The sequence below is a fragment of the Delphinapterus leucas genome, chromosome 18, assembly GCF_059928025.1.
Source record: "Delphinapterus leucas isolate spDelLeu-1000000601 "Yukka" chromosome 18, BTC_Dleu_Yukka2, whole genome shotgun sequence".
Classification (NCBI taxonomy): Eukaryota; Metazoa; Chordata; class Mammalia; order Artiodactyla; family Monodontidae; genus Delphinapterus; species Delphinapterus leucas.
Genome location: NC_143146.1, coordinates 32,837,441 through 32,865,140, shown reverse-complemented (window position 1 = coordinate 32,865,140; position 27,700 = coordinate 32,837,441). Strand labels below are relative to the sequence as shown.

At 38.7% G+C, this 27,700-nt stretch overlaps 1 protein-coding gene across 8 annotated transcripts in view; it reads left to right on the top strand.

Moving 5' to 3' along the window:
- Positions 1–27,700, top strand: part of PIBF1 (progesterone immunomodulatory binding factor 1) — a 226,777-nt gene that overhangs the window by 1,486 nt on the left and 197,591 nt on the right. For 7 of the 8 annotated variants that reach the window (XR_002645063.3, XM_022577055.3, XM_089899451.1 and 4 more), the window contains 4 exons: positions 369–668; positions 14,865–14,965; positions 17,809–18,007; positions 20,682–20,801. Coding sequence is in view for 7 of the 8 variants with exons in the window: in XM_022577055.3 (XP_022432763.1) it covers positions 417–668; positions 14,865–14,965; positions 17,809–18,007; positions 20,682–20,801 (672 nt within the window). In the remaining variant the exon portion in view is untranslated. Of the gene's footprint in view, positions 1–368; positions 669–14,864; positions 14,966–17,808; positions 18,008–20,681; positions 20,802–27,700 lie in introns of those variants that run through there. The other variant, XM_089899453.1, reaches the window with a different exon arrangement.

Sequence of the window (27,700 nt, the reverse complement as noted above, 5' to 3'; positions counted from 1 at the left end):
TACTAGCGATTTAGGGCTTTATTGTTTATCTCATACATTTCTTTGTTTACTCCAAGTAAGAGTCTTGCCCCCAGGAACTGGGTTTTCTATTCATCAAAAGTATGGGTTAAAAAAAAAAAAAAAGCATTGTAAAGCAACTATATGCCAAGAAAAATTAATTTTAAAAAAAGTATGTTTTAGAATAAGACTTAATGAGTTTGATTTAATATGTTTGATTTGAGCAGTAACTTAACCAATCTGCCCTAGATTTGGGGTCCTCCAGTTTGCCTAATATTTACTTAGGGAACCCTTAGTATCTCTTTGATATACTTTATGCTTTCCATAGAGAATGTTTGAGTACGTTTAAATCAATATTTTTTAATCTACAGAAAATTGAAATAGAATTGGAGAAGAAAAGTGACCCATAATAATTAAAAATGTCTCGAAAAGTTGCCAAGCCATCAAAAACACTGAACATCTCTAGCTCTCTGGAATCTGAAGATATTAGTTTAGAAACAACAGTTCCTACAGATGATATTTCCTCATCAGAAGAGAGAGACGGTAAAGTCAAAATCACCAAGCAGCTAATTGAACGGAAAGAACTGCTTCATAATATTCAGTTACTGAAAATAGAGCTATCACAGAAAAATATGATGATCGACAATTTGAAGGTTGATTATCTTACAAAGGTAAGATCATGTGTAAATTTGCTGTCTGTGTGCTTTATTGTCTTGAAACTGCAGATATGTAAGAATTAAGTTTATGTAATCTGAACTTGAAATGATAAATTTAAAATATCAAGAAAATAATTATATTTTCTTGCATAGTTTAAAAAAACTGTTTTTAAAAAGAGAAGGGGGGCTTCCCCGGTGGCGCAGTGGTTAAGAATCCACCTGCCAATGCAGGGGACACGGGTTCAAGACCTGGTCCGGAAAGATCCCACATGCCGCGGAGCAGCTAAGCCTGTGCGCCACAACTACTGAGCCTGTGCTCTAGAGCCCGTGAGCCACAACTACTGAAGCCCGCGTACCTAGAGCCCGCACTCCACAACAAGAGAAGCCACCGCAACAAGCCCGCGCACCGCAACTAGAGAAAAACTGCCCACAGCAGTGAAGACCCAAAGCAAAAATAAAATAAATAAATAAATTTATTAAATAAATAAGTAAAATAAAAGGAGAAGGGAAGTGAATAATAGTTCTGTGTACCAAATAAAAAGTCTTGAAAGAAGGGGTGACTTAAAGGTGGGCAGGGATGAATTGCTTCTGTAGGCTCAGTTTTTGTTTTTTTTTTCTTTTTTTGCGATACGCGGGCCTCTCACTGTTGTGGCCTCTCCCGTTGCGGAGCACAGGCTCCGGACGCACAGGCTCAGCGGCCATGGCTCACGGGCCCAGCCGCTCCACGGCATGTGGGATCTTCCCAGACCGGGGCACGAACCTGTGTCCCCTGCATCGGCAGGTGGACTCTCAACCACTGTGCCACCAGGGAAGCCCCTAGGCTCAGTTTTTTGAATGTACTATGTGTGAGGTATATTTTCTCCAGTGTTTTTTTTCTGGCCAAGTTTTTTCTGCTTCTTGGAGAATTAGCCCTGATGTGACTAGTTGGATAGGGAGAATCAAGATCATTATTACATTACTGAATCTGTTTAGTCCTCTAGCATGGAGATTTGGTTTCTTTATATCTTGCTCTTTGATAGTTACTGTGTCATAGTACCAAGTGTAACAAATTCACTTACCCTATTCTTTAACAAGTGGTATCTGCCAAGTAACAAGGGACGCCCTAGTCCTTGTTTTTCTGCCTTGTGTGTTTATTTACAGTTACGGAGTGTTTTATGTAAGGCCTGGTAAAGTTGTCGCTAGTTATAAAAAATTTACAGTGATTTCAGAAAGACAGGATAAACATTGTAACTCTTACTACTTCTGTCTTCTGAGAAAGTCTTTTCTTTCCAGTAGTAAACCCTCCATCTTTGCTCTTGATCCCACCTCTTCCTATCTCCTCCCCTCCCCATTTTGTTTCAGTTATATTTACCTTCTCTCTTGTTAAGTCAGTCTTGGTTAGTTCTTGCCTATGTATAAGTATCATGCTGCTAGAAAAATTTCTTGACCATGCCTCTCTAGGAAAATGAAATGTCCTAAATCCCAAGGTCTTGATGATGTAAAGAAATCATTTAGGTACATTTAAATATATATATTAGTAGCTAACATTTATTGAGTGCTTATTCTGTGCCAGACCCTGTTCTGTGAGCTTTTTCATGTATTATCTCATTTAAGCCATACAGCTCTTTGAGGTGTAGGAGCTTTTAGGGAGATCTTCTCTGACCTCTCTTATTAAATGAATCAATAGAATAAGTTAGACTGATATTTAGTAAGCACACAATAAGTATTAGTCATTGTTGCTGTTATTAACTAAAATAATATTCTCATTTTTTTCACTCTGCTTATTTTCTGTGCCTTACATCTATGCTCATAGGACTACCTGCCTTGTTTGTTGGGTATTTGTCTCTCTTAATAAAGTGTAAGGATCCTGAGGACAGGGACTTCTTTGTAGTCCCTGTTGTATCTCCAGCACTTAGAACTGTCCCTGGCACCTAGTAAGTGCTCAGCTGTTTCTTAACTGAGTGACTTAACCTCATTTTGCTGTTGAAAAAAACAGAACCATAACTGGTTAATAGCTTACCAAGGCCATTCAGATGGAAGTGATGGAGCCTGGTGGGATTAACACCAAGAAGTCTAATGCCTATGCTCCATCCAAGTAAACCTCCTAAGACTTCCTTTTAGGTTCTTTATGAAGTCACCTACCTAGACTAGGTCACTTGGTATTTTATCAGTGTATCCTGTCGTTTCCCATTCTTTTCCCTTAGTCATATTGTTTTTACTCTTCAAATGGACTGCCACAGTGTTACTGGCTCATGTATCTCTATCCTTAAGACCTCCTTCAATGGAAGTCATTGAAGAAGCCTGAGGTAGTATCCCACTTGTTAATCTACCCACTCAGTCAACAAATATTCTATTAAGTGCCAACTGTATACCACATTGAAAATTACATTTCGTTTGGCCACTTTTTAAATTATTTGTTTTCAGCTTGCATTGTGCTTGGTTATAAATAGCTTCTCTCCTTTTTAAAATGTAACGTTTACATTATTGGCATGGTGGTTTATTCATGAGAGGCTTTCTGGTATAACAGATCAGAGCTGCAGTTCCAGACACACACAGTTTGAGTTTGAATCCCAGCCCTTATAGTTACCTTGAGCAAATTCCTTAAGTTTTTTTTCCCTGATTTCCTGTAAAATAAGAATAATCATAGTTTTTACTTCATGGAGTTGTTGGAGGATTAAATTAATCAAGGCACATAAGCTCTTAGATGCCTGGTATATAATAAATAATAGTAGTTATATTTATTCAGCACTGTATATTATTATTATTGTATCCCATGGTGCTTAGTATAGTTTTTTACTTTTGTGGTTTTCTGGTTGGGCTGAAAATGTAGAAGATTAAGTTAGTCATATTCCTGAGCTTATGACACACAGTCATCATTGATCCTTGCAAGATCACTTCTTATTTTGTACATTTATTCTTTTTATTCCCATAATTCATTTCTCTTCCTCCCTTTCTCTATGTTTATTTTTTCCTTTTAACATTTATTCTTTAAAAAAAATTATTGAGGTACAGTCAATTTACAGTATTATATAAGTTTCAAGTGTACAACATAGTGATTCACAATTTTTAAAGGTTATACTCAACTTATGGTTATTATAAACATTTATCTTGAACACGAGTATTTTTCTTATTTTTTACCTTTACATAAATCTGAATTGCATGTTTTGTTTTAGATTTTATTTCTTTTATAGTTTTCCCTTTCAACTCAGTGCGGTTTTTAAGATCCTTCATGTTACCACGTGCAAGTCTAGTCCTTTGCTTCCAGCAGCTACACAGTTCAGGTGTGTGTCTTCCCATCCGTCCACCCATTCCCGCAGCGATAGGCACCCAGGGTGCCTCTAGCTCCTTGCCACCACATGCAGCGTGGCCTTCTTTAGACATTCCTCTTCTGGACCTGGTGTGAACATTTCTTTGACATATATACTAAGGAGTGGAATTTCTGGCTCACAGGGTATATGTCTACTTAATTTAAGTGTACTTCCAAATTGCTCTCCAGAGTAGCTGCCTGCTCTACATTCCTGTGTTTTTTGTCTATGAGCACTAGGGTTGTCCTGCTTAGAGACCCCTTGGGGTAATATATTTGCTGTCAAATATGGGAAGAAGTATTATATGGTAGAAGAATTACTCTTCCTTAATTCGTCAAATCCAAGCCACCTGGATTGGAAGACGGACCACTATGTGTATTGCTAGCGTTAAACACTGCCAAGTTAAACTGTTATGTGCTGTAGTTTGTAAGACGCACTCCAGCTTCAGAGATGAAAAATGTGGAAAAGTGTGAGTCTGGGATTGATGAAGAAACAGTATTTTTAGCCACTCATTCATTCTCCAAAGCTTACCAGTACATTGAACATCAGGGATACGAAGATGAAAATGTCACATTCTAGCATTACAAAAATAAATTTCCCTCCCAAGACTATAGCTCCATGATAATGGTTGGAGTGGGAAGCTGGGAAGTGTAAGTCTTTAACTGGACAGATTGTTGTCTCTAATAAAAACCAGAGTTACCTGAGAAGGAGGGGAAAACTTGATGTTGGGAGACAAGTAACAGTTTTTTCCATTCATCAAGGTCTTTTTTAGTTCGGAAATATGTGAATCTATATAATATAACTTCTCTCCACACCAGTATGGCAAGGGTACAATGCTTATGTTTATTATAGCTTATTACTGGTGGTACAGTTTATCACTAAGAATGTCTTGACCCATGTTGATTTGACAGAAGCAGGTTGGTCCCAGGAAACTTAAAAAGCATGGATTCCCCCTCCCCACTCAGCTGCTTGCCGACTGAGAGCACTGGGAAGGTGAGCCGCTCAGGCCAAACTTCCTAATCTTAGAGGATTGTTAGCTTTACACTTTTATCCCCACTTATTGCTACCTAAATCGCTTTCCTTATTCCCCTCCTTACTCCTTTCTTCCTCATTCTTCTTGCTTGTCAGTTTTTAAATGCCAAAATCTCTCTTGGTTTATCTCTCATTGGAGATCTGTGGGTTCTTTATTGCTTGGAAATGGAGGAGTGAATCTCCCTAGCTTGACTGTCTCTGAGTTGAGGGACTTAATCTAAAAGTCAGTTAAAATTGTAGAAGTTCTAACCCTGGAAAAAACGGAAGTTTCTCCTTGTGGTAACAGTTTTCTTGATTTGCAAAATAGTAATTATGAGGAGTGTGGTTATCTTTTGTTGATTTAAGATTTTTATTGAGACATGTTGCCAGGAATATAGCAGTAAATATGACAGAGTCCCTTTTTTATGGAGATCACATTCAAGTGAGAGACATGATTAAACAACAATTAAACAAGATATCTACAAGATATGTGACGTGACATTGCTCAGCAGTGGGAGTTTTCTGCTTTGGATAGGGAGTCAGCAAACTTTCTCTGTAGAGGCCTGGGCCAGACAGTAAATATTTTATGCTTTGCAGGCCACATATGGTCTATCACATATTCTTCTTTTTTTTTTTTTTTTCCTTTTAGCAACTTTATAAATGTAAAACCTATTCTTAGCTCGTGGATAATCAGGAACAGGACATGGGCTGGATTTGGCCCATCACCATGGTATATTAACCCTTGCTTTAGATTATGTAACAGAGAAGCCATTTGCAGATTTTGGGCGGCTGGAGTGACATGTCCTGATTTTTATTTTCAAAATGTTGGTGAAGTAATTAGACTAAGAGCAGGTAAGGTAGAAGAGGAAGACAGTATTAGGCTATTGCCTTACGTAAGACTCCTAACTTCTTGGCTTCATCACCTGGAGCCGTTTATTGAGAAATAGAAGTCTGGGAGAAAACTGATATAGGAGATAAAGTTTAAGTTCTGTTTTGAATATGTTAAACTTTAAATGTCCACCCATTAGACTCGTAAATAGAATTGTCGCTCTGACTTTAGAGGACAGTCCATGACCAGGGAGTGTGTGTGTGGGGGGGGGGCGCACACACGTAATATACATCAGCATGTAGGTGCCACTTAAAGCTATGGGATTTGATGGCATTACGTGGGGAGAGTAGAGGGCCCCAAACCAAGTCAAGGAGTAGTCAAATATTAGAAATGGGTTAAAAGAAGGAAATCCAGCAAAGGAACCTGAGAACCTTGAGAGGGTCCAGTGAGTTAAGCAGGAAAACCAGGAGGAGTATCACATAAGGTGAAAGAGGATGGAGTGGTCAGCTCTGCCAAATCATGCGTCAAGTAAGATAAATACGCAGAAATAACCATTGGACTGGGCATTATGGATGGGATTCATAACTTTAACGAGAATTGTTACTGGAATAGTGTGGGACAAAAACCATATGGAAGTTTTGCTCTGATGATGAGCACAGAAAATGGTACTGTGGCAGAGGAAGTGGTGGGATCAAGGGAGTGTGATTTGTTGGGTTTTTTAATGGGAGACAAAAACATGTTTGTTTAATGACAGGAATAGTTCAGTAGAGAAGGATAATTTGATGACGCGAAAGGAATTCACTTGAATATATTAAGGACTGACTGTTAAATTAACCTGCATATTTTAAAAGGTGAACAAGAACTGCCTGGGTTGAAAGGGAAAGAGTAAAGAATTTTTTAAATAGTCTAAGAGTGAACTCAGGTGCATGGAGGCTTAAGAGGGAGCACAGCATATTGGGGAAATGGCAAGCACTTACTTTTGCTGGAACAGAGTTTTCTTTTAAGCGAGGGATGAGAGACATGGTAGGGAAGGGCCAGATCAAGAAAGATTAGTATAGTATGCCATTAGGTTTGGAATTTATTCTGAAGACAGTGAGGACCCTCTGAAGGATTTAAAACTGGGGAAATAAATTTTTGATAGCATTTTTAAAAGATAAGATAAAGGAAGATAGTTTTGGAGATTGACAAAACTGAAAGCAGGGAAACCAGTTAGGAAACCATTATAATAATCCAGGTGAGAGATGACAGGGGTCTAACTGAAGACTTGTCACTGGGTATTAAAGAGGATGGTATAGTTCTGACAGCTTTTTACGGAATAAACTCAACAATAAAAACAGTGATGTCAGAAGAGGGGGAAGATGGTGGAAGAGTAAGACCTGGAGATCACCTTCCTCCCCACAGATACACCAGAAATACATCTACACATGGAACAACTCCTACAGAACACCTACTGAATGCTGGCAGAAGACCTCAGACCTCCCAAAAGGCAAGAAACTCCCCCATGGACCTGGGTAGGGCAAAAGAAAAAAGAATAAACCGAGACAAAAGGATAGGAATGGGACCTGCACCAGTGAGAGGGAGCTGTGAAGGAGGAAAGGTTTCCACACACTAGAAGCCCCTTCGCGGGCGGAACCTGTGGGTGGCGGAGGTGGGGGAGCTTCAGAGCCGCATAGGAGAGCACAGCCGCAGGGGTGCGGAGGGCAAAGTGGAGAGATTTCCACACAGAGGAACAGGGCCGACCAGCACTCACCAGCCCGAGAGGCTTGTCTGCTCACCCGCTGGGGCGGGCGGGGCTGGGAGCTGAAGCTGGGGCTTCGGTCGGATCACATGGAGAGGACTGGGGTTGGCTGCGTGAACACAGCCTGAAGCGGTTAGTGCACCACGGCTAGCCAGGAGGGAGGCCAGGAAAAAGCCTGGAGCTGCCAGAGAGACAAGAGACTTTTTCTTCCCTTTTTGTTTCCTGGTGCGCAAGGAGAGGGGATTAAGAGCGCTCCTTAAAGGAGCTCCAGAGACGGGCACAAGCCGCGGCTAACAACGCAGACACCAGAGACGGGCGTGAGACACTAAGGCTGCCGCCACGAAGAAGCCTGTGTGCTATCACAGGTCACTCTCCACACCTCTGTTCTGGGGAGCCTGTGCAGCCCGCCACTGCCAGGGTCCCAGGATCCAGGGACAACTTCCCTGGGAGAATGCCTGGCGCGCCTCAGGCTGCTGCAACGTCACACCAGCCTCTGGCGCCGCGGGCTCACCCCACACTCTGTACCCCTCCCTCCCCCCGGACTGAGTGAGCCGGAGCCCCCGAATCAGTGGCTTCTTTAACCCCGTCCTGTCTGAGCAAAGAACAGATGCCCTCCAACGGCCTACATGCAGAGGCGGGGCCAAATCCAAAGCTGAACCCCGGGAGCTGTGAGAACAAAGAAGAGAAAGGGAAATCTCTCCCAGCAGCCTCAGGAGCAGCAGATTAAATCTCCACGATCAACTTGATGTACCCCGCATCTGTAGAATACATGAATAGACAACGAACCATCCCAAATTGAGGAGGTGGACTTTGAGAGCGAGATTTATTATTTTTTCCCCTTTTCCACTTTTTCTGAGTGTGCACGTGTACGCCTCTGTGTGAGATTTTGTCTGTATAGCTTTGCTTTCACCATTTGTCCTAGGGTTCTATCCATCCGTTGTTTTTTTTTCTTTTTTTACTTTAAAAAAAATTTTTTTAATATTTTTCTATTTTAATAACTTCTGTTTTACCTTTATTTTCTTTTATCCTCTTTCTTTCTTTCTTTCTACTTTTTCTCCCTTTTGTTCTGAGCTGTGTGGATGAAAGGCTCTGGTGCTGCAGCCAGGAGTCAGTGCTGTGCCTCTGAGATGGGAGAGCCAACTTCAGGACACTGGTCCACAAGGGACCTCCCAGCTCCACATAATATCAAATGGCAGAATTCTCCCAGAGATCTCCATCTCAACACCAACACCCAGCTTCACTCAACGACCAGCAAGCTACAGTGCTGGACACCCTATGCCAAACAACTAGCAAGACAGGAACACAACCCCGCCCATTAAAAGAGAGGCTGCCTAAAATTATAGTAACTCCACAGACACCCAAAAACACACCACCAGATGTGAACCTGCCCACCAGAAAGACAAGATCCGGCTGCATCCACCAGAACACAGGCACTAGTCCCCTCCACCAGGAAGCCTACACAACCCACTGAATCAACTTTAGCCACTGGGGACAGACACCAAAAACAATGGGAACTACGAACCTGGAGCCTGCAAAAAGGAGATCCCGAACACAGTAAGATAAGCAAAATGAGAAGACAGAAAAACACACAGCAGATGAAGGAGCAAGATAAAAACCCACCAGACCTAACAAATGAGAGGAAATAGGCAGTCTACCTGAAAAAGAATTCAGAAAAATGATAGTAAAGATGATGCAAAATCTTGGAAATAGAATAGAGAAAATGCAAGAAACATTTAACAAGGACCTAGAAGAACTAAATATGAAACAAGCAACGATGAACAACACAATAAATGAAATTAAGAATACTCTAGAAGGGATCAATAGCAGAATAACTGAGGCAGAAGAACGGATAAGTGACCTAGAAGATAAAGTAGTGGAAATAACTGCTGCAGAGCAGAATAAAGAAAAAAGAATGAAAATAACTGAGGACAGTCTCAGAGACTTCTGGGACAACATTAAATGCACAAACATTCGAATGTAGCGGTTCTAGAAGAAGAAGAGAAAAAGAAAGGGACTGAGAAAATATTTGAAGAGATTATATTTGAAAACTTCCCTAATATGGGAAAGGAAATAGTTAAGTCCAGGAAGCACAGAGCGTCCCATACAAGAAAAATCCAAGGAGAAACACGCCAAGACACATATTAATCAAACTGTCAAAAATTAAATACAAAAAAAACATATTAAAAGCAGCAAGGGAAAAACAAATAACACACAAGGGAATCCCCATAAGGTTAACAGCTGATCTTTCAGCAGAAACTCTGCAAGCCAGAAGGGACTGGCAGGACATATTTAAAGTGATGAAGGAGAAAAACCTACAACCAAGATTACTCTACCCAGCAAGGATCTCATTCAGATTTGATGGAGAAATTAAAACCTTTACAGAAAAGCAAAAGCTGAGAGAGTTCAGCACCACCAAACCAGCTTTACAACAAATGCTAAAGGATCTTCTCTAGGCAAGAAACACAAGAGAAGGAAAAGACCTATAATAACAAACCCAAAACAATTAAGAAAATGGGAATAGGAACATACATATCGATAATTACCTTAAATGTAAATGGATTAAATGCCCCCATCAAAAGACACAGACTGGCTGAATGGATACAAAAACAAGACCCATATATATGCTGTCTACAAGAGACCCACTTCAGACCTAAGGGAGGGGATGGAAAAAGATATTCCATGCAAATGGAAACCAAAAGAAAGCTGGAGTAGCAATTCTCATATCAGACAAAATAGACTTTAAAATAAAGACTATTAGAAGAGACAAAGAAAGACACTACATAATAATCAAGGGATCGATCCAAGAAGAAGACATAACAATTGTAAATATTTATGCACCTAACATAGGAGTACCTCAATACATAAGGCAAATACTAACAGCCATAAAAGGGGAAATCAACAGTAACACATTCATAGTAGGAGACTTTAACACCCCACTTTCACCAATGGACAGATCATCCAAACTGAAAATAAATAAGGAAACACAAGCTTTAAATGATACATTAAACAAGATGGACTTAATTGATATTTATAGGACATTCCACCCAAAAACAACAGAATACACATTTTTCTCAAGTGCTCATGGAACATTCTCCAGGATAGATCATATCTTGGGTCACAAGTCAAGCCTTGGTAAATTTAAGAAAATTGAAATCGTATCAAGTATCTTTTCTGACCACAACGCTATGAGACTAGATATCAATTACAGGAAAAGATCTGTAAAAAATACAAACACATGGAGGCTAAACAATACACTACTTAATAACGAAGTGATCACTGAAGAAATCAAAGAGGAAATCAAAAGCTACCTAGAAACAAATGACAATGGATACACGACGACCCAAAACCTATGGGATGCAGCAAAAGCAGTTCTAAGAGGGAAATTTATAGCAATACAATCCTACCTTAAGAAACAGGAAACACCTCAAATAAACAACCTAACCTTGCACCTAAAGCAATTAGAGAAAGAGGAACAAAAAAACCCCAATGTTAGCAGAAGTAAAGAAATCATAAAGATCAGATCAGAAATAAATGAAAAAGAAATGAAGGAAACAACAGCAAAGTTAAATAAAACTAAAAGCTGGTTCTTTGAGAAGATAAACAAAATTGATAAAACATTAGCCAGACTCATCAAGAAAAACAGGGAGAAGACTCAAATCAATAGAATTACAAATGAAAAAGGAGAAGTAACAAATGACACTGCAGAAATAAAAAAGATCATGAGAGATTACTACAAGCAACTCTATGCCAATAAAATGGACAACCCAGAAGAAATGGACAAATTCTTAGAAATGCACAACCTGCCAAGAATGAATCAGGAAGAAATAGAAAATATGAACACACCAATCACAAGCACTGAAATTGTAACTGTGATTAAAAATCTTCCAACAGACAAAAACCCATGACCAAACAGCTTCACAGGCAAATTCCATCAAACATTTAGAGAAGAGCTAACACCTATCCTTCTCAAACTCTTCCAAAATGTAGCAGAGGGAGGAACACTCCCAAACTCATTCTACGAGGCCACCATCACCCTGATACCAAAACCAGACAAGGATGTCACAAAGAAAGAAAACTACAGGCCAATATCACTGATGAACATAGATGCAAAAATCCTCAACAAAATACTAGCAAACAGAATCCAACAGCACATTAAAAGGATCATACACCATGATCAAGTGGGGTTTATTCCAGGGATGCAAGGATTCTTCAATATACGCAAATCAATCAATGTGATAAACCATATTAACAAATTGAAGGAGAAAAAAAATATGGCCATCTCAATCGATGCAGAGAAAGCTTTCGACAAAATTCAACACCCATTTATGATAAACCCCCTACAGAAAGTAGGCATAGAGGTAACTTTCCTCAACATAATAAAGGCCATATATGACAAACCCACAGCCAACATTGTTCTCAATGGTGAAAAACTGAAACCATTTCAACTAAGATCATGAACAAGACAAGGTTGCCCACTCTCACCACTCTTACTCAACATAGTTTTGGAAGTTTTAGCCACAGCAGTCAGAGAAGAAAAGGAAATAAAAGGAATCCAAATCGGAAAAGAAGAAGTAAAGCTGTCACTGTTTGCAGATGACATGATACTATACATAGAGAATCCTAAAGGTGCTACCAGAAAACTACTACAGCTAATCAATGAATTTGGTAAAGTAGCAGGATACAAAATTAATGCACAGAAATCTCTTGCATTCCAGTACACTAATGGTGAAAAATCTGAAAGTGAAATCAAGAAAACACTCCCATTTACCATTGCAACAAAAAGAATAAAATATCTAGGAATAAACCTACCTAAGGAGACAAAAGACCTGTTTGGAGAAAATTATAAGACACTGATGAAAGATGATACAAATAGATGGAGAGATATATCATGTTCTTGGATTGGAAGAATCAACATTGTGAAAATGACTCTACTACCCAAAGCAATCTACAGATTCAATGCAATCCCTATCAAACTACCACTGGCATTTTTCACAGAACTAGAACAAAAAATTTCACAATTTGTATGGAAACACAAAAGACCCCGAATAGCCAAAGCAATCTTGAGAATGAAAAACAGAGCTGGAGGAATCAGGCTCCCTGACTTCAGACTGTACTACAAAGCTACAGTAATCAAGACAGTATGGTAGTGGCACAAAAACAGAAAGATCGATCAATGGAACAGGATAGAAAACCCAGAGATAAACCCACGCACATATGGTCACCTTATCTTTGATAAAGGAGGCAGGAATGTACAGTGGAGAAAGGACAGCCTCTTCAATAAGTGGTGCTGGGAAAACTGGATAGGTACATGTAAAAGTATGAGATTAGATCACTCAAAATTAAGCTCAAAATGGATTAAAGATCTAAATGTAAGGCCATAAACTATCAAACTCTTAGAGGAAAACATAGGCAGAACACTCTATGACATAAATCACAGCAAGATACTTTTTGATCCACCTCCTAGAGAAATGGAAATAAAAACAAAAATAAATGGGACCTAAGGAAACTGCAAAGCTTTTGCACAGCAAAGGAAACCATAAACAAGACCAAAAGAGAACCCTCAGAATGGGAGAAAATATTTGCAAATGAAGCAACTGACAAAGGATTAATTTCCAAAATTTACAAGCAGCTCATGCAGCTCAATAACAAAAAAACAAACAACCCAATCCAAAAATGGGCAGAAGACCTAAATAGACATTTCTCCAAAGAAGATATACAGACTGCCAACAAACACATGAAAGAATGCTTAACATCATTAATCATTAGAGAAATGCAAATCAAAACTACAATGAGCTATCATCTCACACCAGTCAGAATGGCCATCATCAAAAAATCTAGAAACAATAAATGCTGGAGAGGGTGTGGAGAAAAGGGAACACTCTTGCACTGCGGATGGGAATGTGAATTGGTACAGCCACTGTGGAGAACAGTATGGAGGTTCCTTAAAAAACTACAAATAGAACTACCATACGACCCAGCAATCCCACTACTGGGCATATACCCTGAGAAAACCATAATTCAAAATGAGTCATGTACCAAAATGTTCATTGCAGCTCTATTTACAATAGGCAGGAGATGGAAACAACCTAAGTGTCCATCATCGGATGAATGGATAAAGATGTGGCATATATATACAATGGAATATTACTCAGCCATAAAAAGAAACGAAAATGAGCTATTTGTAATGAGGTGGATGGACCTAGAGTCTGTCATACAGAGTGGAGTAAGTCAGAAAGAGAAAGACAAATACCGTATGCTAACACATATCTATGGAATTTAATTTTAAAAAATGTCAAGAAGAACCTAGGGGTAAGGCAGGAGTAAAGACATAGACCTACTAGAGAATGGACTTGAGTGTATGGGGAGAGGCAAGGGTAAGCTGTGACAAAGTGAGAGAGTGGCATGGACATATATACACTACCAAACGTAAAATAGATAGCTAGTGGGAAGCAGCCGCATAGCACAGGGAGATCAGCTCGGTGCTTTGTGACCACCTGGAGGGGTGGGATAGGGAGGGTTGGAGGGAGGGAGACGCAAGAGGGAAGAGATATGGAAACATATGTATATGTATGACTGATTCACTTTGCTATAAAGCAGAAACTAACACACCATTGTAAAGCAATTATTCTCCAATAAAGATGGAAAGAAAAATAAAAATAAAAATGATGTCAGATAAGAATAAGCAATGGAGGAGATATATCAAATATGCGTGACTCAGATTTTTTTGCTTTGGAGACCAGGGAGATGTAAGGAATATAAGATAGGTGAGGGTAATGACTAGGTTCATTTTGGACATTTATAGCAACACCCATGTAGTCAATTGAAGATGTATAGTAGGCAGAGATTATAGATGGATCTGAGGTATATATTCAGGGTCTGGCCAGGAAATAATTAGCTGGGCGAGGCACCAGCATAAAAATTCCAATTGTCAAAGGGTTTTTCACTTAGATTAGATTAACGGGAAAAGATGATCTTAATGACAGCCTGGCAAGAAAACATTCATAAGGCAGCAGATTCAAAGCATAGTTTTTTTGTTTTTTGTTTGTTTGTTTGTTGCGGTACGCGGGCCTCTCACTGTTGAGGCCTCTCCTGTTGTGGAGCGCAGGCTCCGGACGCGCAGGCTCAGCGGCCATGGCTCACGGGCCCAGCTGCTCCGCGGCATGTGGGATCTTCCCAGACTGGGGCACAAACCCATGTCCCCTGCATCGGCAGGCAGACTTTCAACCACTGCGCCACCAGGGAAGCCCCAAAGCATAGTTTAACAACCATTTTTATGAACAAACAGAAGGTTTTATTAAATGATAAATTTGCGAACTGACCGTATAATTTATCTTTTTCTCTTTTTTAAGATTGAAGAATTGGAAGAGAAGCTTAATGATGCACTTCACCAGAAGCAGCTACTAACATTGAGATTAGAAAACCAATTGACTTTTCAACAAAAGGATGCCAGGTAAAAGTTTTAAAAAGCAGCAATACCGGGCTTCCCTGGTGGCGCAGTGGTTGAGAGTCCACCTGCCGACGCAGGGGACACGGGTTCGTGCCTCAGTCCGGGAAAATCCCACATGCCACAGAGCGGTAGGCCCGTGAGCCGTGGCTGCTGAGCCTGCTTGTCCGGAGCCTGTGCTCCGCAACGGGAGAGGCCACAACAGTGAGAGGACCGCGTACCGCAAATATATAAATAAATAAATAAGTAGCAATACCTGTCTAGCAGTTAGTAATGTCATTACATATTCATGCATGTGATTGTAAGCTAAAATAGAGAAATCTTAAATCAAAGACGGTAATAATTTTTACATCCAGACTGACAAACAAAACTACTTGATACGTACACAAAATTCAAAAAGCCAGAATTCAACATTCATTCAACAAATATTGCCAGTGTCAGTGAACCATAAATGACAATGGAAGCTCTCTAAACTCACCACCACTTAACTGGCTGTCTGGATTAAATTTTTCATTTGCTCTGTAGAACATACTGATATATTCTTATGGCCCACTGAATTCTTCTGGGTTAATGTACCTTTTGTCTGCCTACATACTTCCTCCAGCTCAGTTGTATGTTTATCCAGAGTCTGTTGTGTTTACTCTCAAATATGCCTATGCCAATCATACTTATTATACTTACATAATCATACTTACACTTAATTAAAATTATATTTTAAAATGAGTACAAAAACATATGTCATTTCTTTGCAAACTATAATGAATTCTTTGGAAAGATTCAATGAAAGTGAGTGACTAAAAATCATCAAATTAAGTGTAAGCAAGAGGTGTTTAGAGATTAGGGGCAAAAATCAAATCCATAAAAAGTATCCTCAGATTTCCCAAGTGTCTTTTCAAAAGGTCTCCTGCCATTGTAAAGAAATCAGATTTGGAAATCATGAAAAATGATTTACAGAAAAACAAAGCATATCTCCATATTACAAAAAATCTGTACCCTACGTAAAAAATGTTGCCAATGAATGTTTATGTCTATATTTTAATTAGCTGTAAATGTGTAAAGTAGGTGTCTTTTCCCTTTATAAGATCTTACTCTTTAACTGATATTTTAAAAAATTATCAGACCAATTATCAGCTACTATCTCATTAGATAAGTGGTTCTCAAATTTTAGCATGCACCAGAACCACCTGCCGGGCTGAAAAAAGATTGTTGGGTCCCACCCTCAGATTCTGATTTGAGTTGAGCCCTGAGAATTTGCATTTTTACCAAGTTCCCAGATGATGCTAATGCTGCTACTGGTTTGGGGATAACACTTTGAAAACCACTGCATTGGATAATAGGACTTCTACTCTATTTCTTTAGGCACTGATCAAATTAAATGAAGTGGAGAGGGCAGTAGGAGACTATTGCAGTAATTCTCTTGATAGCTGATAGTGGTAAAAAGTGGTTGGATTCTGAATATATTTTGAAGGTAGAGTTGATAGGATGTCCTAATGGATTAGATGTGGGGTTTAGGAGAGAAAGAGGAACCAAGGATTGTACCAACATTTTTGGCCTGAATAAATGAAGGGAGGAAGTTGCTGTCAACTAAAGATGGTTGGGGGTGGTGGTGGGATGAATTGGGAGATTGGGATTGACATACATACACTAATATGTATAAAATAGATAACTAATAAGAACCTGCTGTATAAAAAAAATAAATAAATAAAATTCAAACCTAAAGATGCTGAAACCATAGCGGAATAGGTTTGTGAGAGAAGAGCAGGAGTTCAATTTGGAACATGTTAAGTTAGAGTTGTCGTATTAGAAATCCATGTGGAAGTATATGAGAAGTCTGATCTAGAGATATAAATCTGGAGTCATTAGGATATAGATGGTATTTAAGTCACGAGACTGGATGAATTCCCCAAGGGAGTGAACACAGACAGAGGAGGGGACTGAGTACTCCAACACTAAGGCAAACTAGATAATAAGACCGAGAAAGTGCCACCAAGAAAATAGGATAAAAATGAAGAGGAAAAAAATATGGTGTCTGGGAAGCCAGATGAAGAAAGTGTATAAGGAGGGAGAGATCAGATGTCTCAAGTGCTATTGATAGGGATGGAAAGAACTGAGAATTGATCATTAGCAATCTGAATGTTACCAGACCTGATTGGCCTGGGTTTAAGAGGAAAGGCATTGAAGAGAGCACATACAGAAAACTTTTGAGAAACAAAAGGGGCAGTGAAAGAGGGTCAAAAATTGTGGGAGCTTGTTTGTTCATTTATTTTAAGACAGGACGAATAACAGCATGTTTGTATGTTGATGGGAGTGATACAGTAGGAGGGGGAAAAATCAGAGGGTGCCTTCCTGCTCAAAATTTTTGGGTGGGCAACTAACAATGTGTACTACATGGATTCCGTGAGAAAGGTGGTTGATTATGTGTGGATTACTGATTTCATTACCTCATTGGTTGAATGAATACATTATGGTGGTTCAGTGTTGCCATCTTAAAGAGGTATACCTTGAAGTACCTGGATAAAGACAAATGAAAATTACTTTAATGAGTAGGGTCCAAAGCAGATATATAAGATTTACACCTTAAGGAGAAGACATGTATAATTTTATAATTTGAATTTTAAACGTTATTAAGAACATTAATTTTCTATTTAATAATTTATGTGGCTACACATTCAGTAATTAGTATAGCATTGTCATTTCGTGTTTAACTGGTTAAGTCAGCATTTAGCTGGAGCCAAAAATACTATTAAGCTTCTCATTTCTTAATTTTATGTTACTATAAAAAAGGAACTTTGAGAAAATTAGATCTCAGTGATTTTTTTAAGCTTGCTATACATTCTCTCCTAATGTAGAAAATATCAAGAACTAATGAAACAAGAAATGGAAACTATTTTATTGAGACAGAAGCAACTAGAAGAGACAAACCTTCAGCTAAGAGAGAAAGCTGGAGATATTCGTCGAAGCCTGCGTGACTTTGAGTTGACAGAAGACCAATATATGAACCTAAAAGGTCTTCCGGAAGATCAGCTTTCTATTCCTGAATATGTGTCTGTAAGTGTCTTGTATCATTAAAAAAAAAAAAAAATGCATATATTTCCAGACTAAAATTTGCCATTTCTATAGTAGCCATAACTTTTTTTTTTTGCCATAACTTTTGAAGTACCTAATTGATAAATTATTTTATGGCTCTGATCTGAAGGTAGTGAGTGAATGGTGTTCAGATCACCAAATTTTAAAGGGTCTTGGCCATTGACCTCCAAATTCAAGCAATAAATAGGGCTCTAAAGTTAATGGCTGGATAATCCATAGAAATGAATTATTTTATCATAAACTGTGGCAGTTTATAATGTTCTCAAATGAAAAATTATAGAGATAACAGATTAGTGTTTGCCAGGGGTTAGGGACATTAAAGAAGAGGGGAGTGGTGTGATTATAAAGGGACAGCATGAGGGCGATCGTTACGGATCTAGGTCAGGATCTCAACTGCAGTGTTGGTTACACAAGTCTGTATGTAGGATTGATCTATGGCAGTGTTCTCAAATCTTTCTGATATCAGCATCCATTTACACTCTAAAAATTATTGAAGACCCCAAAGAGATTTTGCTTATATAGACTAACTATATCTGTTAATATTTACCATATTCGAAATTAAAACTGAGAAATTTTTACAATACAGGAATACACAAGTACACACTTCATTAGCCTTAAGGGCAATGATATCATCACACATCATGTAGCCACCAGCAGACACTTAATGGGCATAAGATTAAGAGTAGAACAGGCAAAAAATCTTAGTATTACTAGGAAAATAGTTTTGGTCCCATTGATTTCCTGAAATGGTCTCAGAGTGGCAGGGTGGGACCAGGGCTCTCAAGAGCACACATCTCACACAAACTGCAAGTTTGTGATATATAGAGGTCATTTCACCGTAAGAGGCTTGATTTTTTTCATCTGTAAAAGGGTTAATAATAATAACAGTGCCTTTTATTCAATAGCTTGTCATAATCTATGATGAAAAAGAATCTGAAAAAGAATATATGTATAACTGAATCACCTTGCTGTATAGTGGAAACTAACACAGCATTGTAAATCCACTATGCTTCAATTAAAAAAGAATAATAACAGCAACTTTCTGTTGAGGTAATTGTGAAGATTAACTATGAATTTGTATGTAAAATGCTTAACACAGTGCTTAGAACATAGTCAACACATAATAAATATTATCAGTTCTTTTTGCTGTAGTGGTTGCTACTCTTGGTTCTCATTTGGATAAGGCTTCCAGATTAATGATTTCCTACAAAACGGAGTACTGTTTTTTGTCCAGCTTTTTATTTAACATAGCTTGAACATAATTGTTCTGCCCAAAGTACTGTCCAAAACCAATTAAATATCTCAAGTGCTGTCATTGAGGCTTTATCCATTGTAGATGGAAAGTATCCCATTAGTGGCAGGCATACATATTTTTGTTCTCTGATCTGTTAATGTTCCTTGTCTTATCTTTTGTTTTCAGACAGTACCATCCTAACTAGTTAATTATACACAGGTTCATTGTGTCAAGTACTAGCCTTAGGACTTGCCTCTTACCAAATATGATACTCCTGCAATACAGCAATACATTAAGGAGTTTCAGATTGTATGCCTACACAATAAATAGTCCCTAATTGTCATCTCCTAATTTGCTGCTAGCTTAGTTTTGTAGGAGCTTGTTAGTTGGAACACTTTACTAAGTTAGGGCAGGCAAATTCCCCTGAGAGAATTATGAGTGGGAAGAGAGGTCCGAACTGAATGGAACAGTGACATGAAAATACCTCCTGATTCATCCTGATTATCCCTTCCACAGCGGTGGTAGTAAGATTTCACCAAGAGCCTGGGGTGTAGGCTTTTCCTATATTTAGGCATGGGAGACAGAGCAGTGCACAAACCAGACAAAAATTCCTGTCCTCACAGAGCTTACATTCCAATGGAGCAACACACACAACAAATTAAAATATGTAGAACGTTTGTCCTAAATGCTGTGGAGAAAAGAGCAGGAATGAAGAGTGAGGATGCTATTTTAAATCAGCGTAGGGGAGGGACTTCCCTGGCGGTCGAGTGGTTAGGACTCCGTGCTCTCACTGCCAAGGGACCAGGTTCGATCGCTGGTCGGGGAACTAAGATCCCACAGGTGGCGCGGCCCCCAGAAGAATCTGGTTAGGGAAGTCAGGGAGGGTTTTACTGATAGGGTGACGTCTGGTCAGAGACCAGAAGGGAGTGAAAGCATGAGCTGTACATTTATATGTGAGAAGAGCTTTTCCATCAGAGGAAAGAGCAAGAGCAAAACTCTGGGACACTTGATGTGTTGAGGAAATAACAAGCGGATAGTGTGGAGTGAGCAGTAGTGGGAGGTAAGGAGTAAGGAGAACATGGAGGACTGATAGAAGAGAGGAAAGAGAGACCGTGTCAAGGTGGGGAGTTACAGATAATCTGGGCCTTGAGGGGACTTAATTGAACATTAAGACTTAATGAAGTATTAGTGGTCAGGGACAATTAAAGACTGTCTTGTATCATTTTTGTACAAACAAAACTTTAGTGTACAGGCATATAATCTGAAACTCCTTAACACTTTCCTTTATTATCTTAATACTTTTCCTTGTAGTACTGATAATTGAGAGTGCTGTTAATTAGCAAATTTTAATTGTAATTTGGGTCTCGAGACTGCTTATTAATTTGATTTTTTTTTTCAAAGATTCGGTTCCATGAACTAGTGAATCCATTAAGAAAGGAAATCTCTGAACTACAAGTGAAAAAGAAAGACCTGGCCGAAGAATTAAGTGAAAACAAGGGTCAACTGAAACAACTGACCGAGGTTTGTATAATTTTGATCCCTGGTGTGAAGAAGCTCCAAGAGGTCCTTAAGATTTGTGATAGGGAATATAAAAATCAGTAAAAGAAAAATGGAACTTGGGGATGCTAACTGCTGTGATTCTTCATAAGTAGTGGGAAGGAGGTGAGACTGGAAATAGCCATCTTATCTTGGCAGGGTACATCCATGATATTGGCCGTAATCCCCGGCTGAGTGTTTTGTTGTTGTATCTCATTTCATTCTCAGTTCTTCATTACGGATCCGCCCTGTTGGTGATAAGAAAGGGAGCCCTTGTCCATTTATAAGTCATTTTGCCTCTTCATCCAATACAGTTAGCTCTCCTAATATCTGTTCAGAGCACATGCACTAATATTAGCATCCACTCCACTGATGCCTGGTGCTGTGCTAGGTGCTGGCAGCAGTGAGAACGAGAGAGACAGTGCCTACCCTTCCAGAGTTCAAATTCTAGTAGGTTGGAGTTATACCTTAGATGATATCTTGACACTCATTCTTTGTGTGACCTTGAACAAGTCATTCAATGTTTCCTGCTCTGTCAAATGAAGAAAATAATACTATTTGTCCCATTTACTTCATTGAATTGCTCACAATTCTGTTTCAAAGTAAAAATGTGATTTTTTAGCAAGGTTGCCTATAAATAACTATTTTGTGTCCTATTTCAAGGGCAACTTTTACCAAAGATCTGTTATCCAGAAATAAACAATTATGATTTAATTTATATTTTGATGCTCTGATTTGCTGCACTGTTAGTGCTGGATGGAATCTACTTCGGTCATTATAGAGCCAATATTACAAGCAAATGAAGACTCAGCTTCCATCTGCTCATAGGAGCATTGAAGTAAGTCATCAGGAGCGATGCCAGAGAGGCCGATGTGCTGATGTGAACCCTACCACAGGGGTCTATTATGGTGGTTTTTTTCTGCTGCTAACCTGCCATATTGTGCAGGTAAACTGCTTTGCACATTTAGAAAAATAGCTCTTAACTTTTAAAAAATTTGCATCTAAAGTCAAAATAATAAAGGACAAAGAAGACCTCAGTTTGGCTACTAACTAATTTTTCAGCCTCGGGCAAATCATTTAATCTCCATTGTCTCTGTAGAATGCCCAGGATGGCGATGGTGGTGGCAGCAGCGGTGGCGGTGTGGCACAGGGTTCGTTAGAGACAAGGCAGATAAGTTTTCAGGCTTAGTTCTGCAGCACCTTATGGTACGTCAGCGTCCCTCAGGGACTTATTTTTTAGAGGGAGGACTGGAGGAGCTTTCTATGTTTCTATCAAACAACCTCTTTTTCTTTTTTTTTTTGCGGTACGCGGGCCTCTCACTGTTGTGGCCCTTTCCCGTTGCGGAGCACAGGCTCCGGACGCGCAGGCTCAGCGGCCATGGCTCACGGGCCCAGCCGCTCCGCGGCATGTGGGATCCTCCTGGACCGGGGCACAAACCCACGTCCCCTGCATCGGCAGGTGGACTCTCAACCACTGCGCCACCAGGGAAGCCCAAACCACCTCTATTTTAATCACTTTTGACATTTGGGGATTCTAAGAGTACTTTCTCCTGAACAAAGGATTCTTTGGACCAAAAAAAAAGAAGGCTTGGATCTCTAAAATTATCATTAGTATGTGACATATTTTTACTGTGTGGTAAAGCAAGTCTTTCTACTCTCAAGGGTCAGTAATGGCATTGTATCCCAGATTTTAGTTTGTTTCAACCTTACTAATACCTTTAGTATTTTATTGACATGAAAGCATAGAAAATTAACACTGGTTTCACTCATAGAGTTCCTGAGTGTTTTTAGTGCATGAATACCTCTTGAACACAGAAGCAGTTTTGTTTGTGAACTTGTGTTAGGGTTCTCCAGAGAAACAAAGCTAACAGGATATGTAAATATATATGGAGAGACGTGTATTTTAGGGAATTGGCTCTTGTGATTGTGGAAGCTTGGCGAATCCAAACTCTAATGGGGTAGGCTGGCAGGCTTGGAGATTCAAGGGAGGGTTGCAGTTTGAATCCAAAGGCAGTCTGCTGACAGAATTCCTTCTTGCTCAGGGGAGGTCAGTCTTAGTTCTAGTGAGGCCTCAGCTGATTGGATGAGGCCCACCACGTTATGGAAGGTAAACTGCTTTACTCAGAGTCTGCTGATTTAAACGTTAATCTCATCTAAAAAATGCCTTCACAGAAACATGTAAAATAATGTTTGACTAAATATTTGGGTACCGTAGCCTAGCCAAATTGACACAAAAAATTAGCCATCATAGAACCTTTCCATGTGCAAGTTTGCTTCTTAAAGGTTTACCACCTCTCAGCTGAAAATATAATCTTCTGTCTTAAACCTTTTCCTGAACTTAATATAAAGAGGGAACTGAATCACATTCAGGAAAGAAAGAAAAGTAATGCCTTATCTCCATAATAAAAGGTCTTAGAAACTCAGAGAATATGATTTAGACATAATAGAATTACTTTTGTATTAAAGCCACCCTTAAAGTTAGATTCTTCTGCTCTGTCAAGGGCCTAGTACAGGTCAACTTGCCCAACACTCAGAAAATATAGACTGAAAAGTTTTAAATGAAAAGTCACCAGCTAGGACCTTTTTATAAGGATATAGTGAGTAAATGTTAATATCTAATATTAAAAGAAATTTTTTTAGCAATATATTGTGGGGGGTTATTTTTTGAAATGGTTTGTTAAATTATTTACTGCTCTGGTATCTGGGGAATTCAGAGATACTAGTTTGAGTTTCATCTCTGCAACTCGGCGATGGTGTGATGATCTTGGATAAAAAACTTAGTCTTTACTACCCCTCCCTGCAGTCCCCATCTGTAAAATAGGGATGAGAATATGTAACATCTGCCTCACTCACATGGCCATTATTGTGAGAATAAAATTTATTCAATAAATAATTCACTATACCTTGATTATGTGGCAAGCATTGTTCTAGGTGCGTGGAATACCTCAGTGAACAAAACAGAGATCTCTGGCCTCATGGAATTTATGTTTTAAAAGGAGCGCAGGGGGCTTCCCTGGTGGCACAGTGGTTGAGAATCCGCCTGCCAGTGCAGGGGACACAAGTTCGATCCCTGGTCCGGGAAGGTCCCACATGCTGCGGAGCAACTAAGCCCGTGCGCCACAACTACTGAGCCTGCGTGCCGCAACTACTGAAGCCCATGCGCCTAGAGCCCATGCTCCACAACGAGAAGAAGCCACCGCAATGAGAAGCCCGTGCACTGCGACGAAGAGTAGCCCCCGCTCACCGCAACTAGAGAAAGCCTGTGTGCAGCAACAAATACCCAACACAGCCAAAAATAAATAAAATAAATAAATTTATAAAAGGAGCGCAGGGAGGGACTTCCCTGGTGGTCCAGTGGCTAAGACTCCATACTCGCAATGCAGGGGGCCCAGGTTCAATCCCTGGTCAGGAAACTAGATCCCCCATGCTGCAACGAAGAGCTCACATGCTGCAACGAAAGATCCTGCATGCCACAACTAAGACCCGATGCAGCCAAATAAGTAAATAAATATTTTAAAAATAATAAAATTAAATTTAAAAAAAAGGAGTACAGGGGAACAAACAGTAAACATTATACTGGAAAGGAAGCGCAAAGTAAAATCTCGAGTTTGCAGATAGCAAAGTTTTTCTGAGTGCTAGAGTACCACGCTAGTAAGGCAAATTGGAGGAAGATCTCAGAAGATTAGTAGACTGATTATAACCTGTGTGTTTTCTTTTATGTAACCTCTCAGTTTATGATCCCCAAATCAGCATATTCAAAATTGGTCACCAACCCTAGAGACTATATTTTTTTTCTGTTTTATTATGAAAGTTTTTGAGCATAGGTAACTAGAAAAAATTTTACAATGAACACCAGTATACCCGTCACCTAATTTCTGCCATTAGCATATCACTATACTTATCTTAATCACATACCTGTCCATCTATCCATCCACTGGTCATATTTAATTTATGAGGAATTGCCAGACTGTTTTCTTTTTAATGTATCAGTAGTTCCTTTTTATTGTTGGGTAATATTTAATTGTATGGATATATTCATCCTCCAGTTGATGGGCATGTGAGTTATTTCCACTTTGGAGACATTATAAATGAAGCTGCTACAAACATTTGAACATTGGCTTTTGTGTGGACATACTTTTTTGTTTTTCTTGTGTAAAATTTAATAGTCAGATTTTTCACTTCTAGATTTCCATTTGGTTATTATAGTTTTTATTTCTCTGCTATTTGTGTATTCATTATAAGCACATTTTCCTTTATACCACTGAGAATAGTTAAAATCTCTGCTTTACCTTGTCTGCTAATTCCAAAATCTGAGTCACCTCAGAGTTTGTCTCTGTTGATTGTCTTTTCTTTTAAGGATGGGTCACATTTTCCTGTTTCTTCAAAGGTTGAGTAACTTTAAATTGATAATTTAAATCTGAGTAAATTTAGATCTTAACATTGCAACTGTTAGGTTGTGGAGACTGCATTTTGACAGTGCTGATGCTTTTGTTTTAGCAGGAATTTAAATGGTTTGTACTCAGATAGCATGCTCTGTCTCTTGGGCAGCAGCTCAAATTTCAGTTAGGTTTTTTTGGCCTTAGTAGGACTGCTTGGGTCTGTCCTACACATGTGTTGTTCAGAGGTCAGCCAGAGATCTGGCAGAGATTATCCGCAGAACTCAGAGTGCCCCTTTTCTGGCTGTCTCTAGAATTCCCTCCTCATTTTAGAGCAGCTGAGTTGCCCCAAACTTTTGTTTTCTGGTTCTTCAAGCTAGAAAGATGAAGGATATTCTGTTTTACCTTTATCATCCAACTTGGCACATAGTAGGCCTGCCTTCCAGCTAAAAGGCATTTTAAAAAGAGAGAGAGACCAGGAAATTTACCCAATGCTGTTCCCTTCTTCCTCTTGTAGAAGACATCCCTCCAGAATCTGCCTGACTTTGGTCACTTTCCTGTGCCTTCAGATGGTTGTTTTATATTTTGCCCAGAATTTGAAGTTGTATCTGCAGTAGGATTGGTCAGATGGGAACTTGGAACCATCACCAGAAGTGGAATCACCTTACAATTTTGTTTTAAACACAGGTGAAGGAAGAGAAAATCCAGTCTGTGCATGTAAAATATTTAGCTTTGAAATCCTCTGTTTTCTCTAAAAAGAATCTTAGCTTCATTGGAGAATCTTTTTTCTCAACATGTTTAACTTTGTACTGATATGGGTGATGACTCGTTAGGCATTATGAAGAAAAATATTAAAAGCAAAATAAAATACATCACTAGACCTTGAACAAAATGTACAGCTTTGAACATTGTAATTTTGGTTGTTTGCACTACTTACCTATTAATAATTATTGAATTCCTGATATAGCCATGAAGTTCAGAGTTTGGAAAGTAAGATCTGGTATTTGGGCAGCTGAGTTTACTATCTGAGGACATATAAAGATTAGTATGTGTCAAATGAACACCAACAGCTGGGGAAAATGTGATTGAAGTTCATAGAATCACAAAATCATAAAATCACGTAAGGTGAGGATTGACTTGCAAGGGGTAAACTCAGGACAAATACAAGATGGTACTACTATTTTATAGAACAAGTAGTAAATTAATAGGAAACTTAAAAGAGGAGGCAAGAGCCAACAAATATAAGTGCCTCAAAAATGGCAGCATCATGGCAATTCCATGTGGGTTACTAAGAGAAACTAAGATATTTGTTAGTTATGTCTCTGAGTTTTAAAACTGGGAGTTAGGAAAACAAACTTTCCGCTTTACTAAGACTGTTGGATTGAGTTTTGTCTTTTCCAAAAATGAACTTAATGTTTGTTTTTTTTTACCACATGGTGGCAGCATATATCCATTTATTTCTGTAACTGGTTTTGGGCTACTCAAAACATCTTGTCATTTTTGACCTAGAGGCCAAAGTGTTACATTGTTACCTTATTTTCATTTATATTCCTTATTTCATATCCATTGCCTTAAATCAATCAAATACTATGTTTTTTTAATAAAATTTAGTAGATCTATAACTGGGAGATAGAATTTTTAAAAATTGAAACTTTTCTGGCAAAACATGTAGTCTTCAGATCAAAGGTGTCTCAGTTATTACACTGATTTTCATAATTACACCTAACAAAAGCATTCAGAGATGTTAAAGCCCAAGTACACAGTTAATTGTGCCTTTATTCATATAAGCTGCTAGTTCATGGCAGATATGAAGTGAAAAACTGATTTGTTCAATAGCTATTACATGAAATGTAATAAAATGTGATTTTTGACCTTTAAAAAAGAAGTCGCTCTTCCTGAAGTGCCAATTTTAGTAGATTTCTGGAATTTTCTTTCGTTATTTTTTTCCACATCTTTAGTTATTTGGAAATAATATCTGGATACTAACCCTGGAAAATAGGGCTCATCTTTTACTTCAAGTTGAGAGTTTTTTTATAAGCATCAGTAACATAGTCTAATTATAGCATATTTTGAGCTGTATTTCATACATGAGCTTGTGTATGGTACTTAGTGTTTTCATAATTGCTATACGTTTATTTCCTATTTATGAAATCTCTTTGTAACAGGTCAGAATTTTGGTCCAGTACATGTAGCTAAGCTATGTGCAGCTGTTGTGCTATTGTAGAGTTATTTCAGAATGCTTCTTTTCAAAAGAAAGAAATGTTAACAATATTATATAGGGCATTAATGAGTCTGTACTTAGAGCCATTAAGTTTCATGAGGAAATGGTGAAATACTTTTCTCTTATGAGAACTTTGGTAACTAGGAAGCAAGAAGAGTGTTTTGTTTAAGAGAACTTCCTTGTTTAGGAAACATAGTTACATTTATTGAGAAAAATTCTGCAAAATTACCTTGAGGCTCATCTTAAGTATTCATACATGAATAATCCTGTTAATTTTATTTGAATGA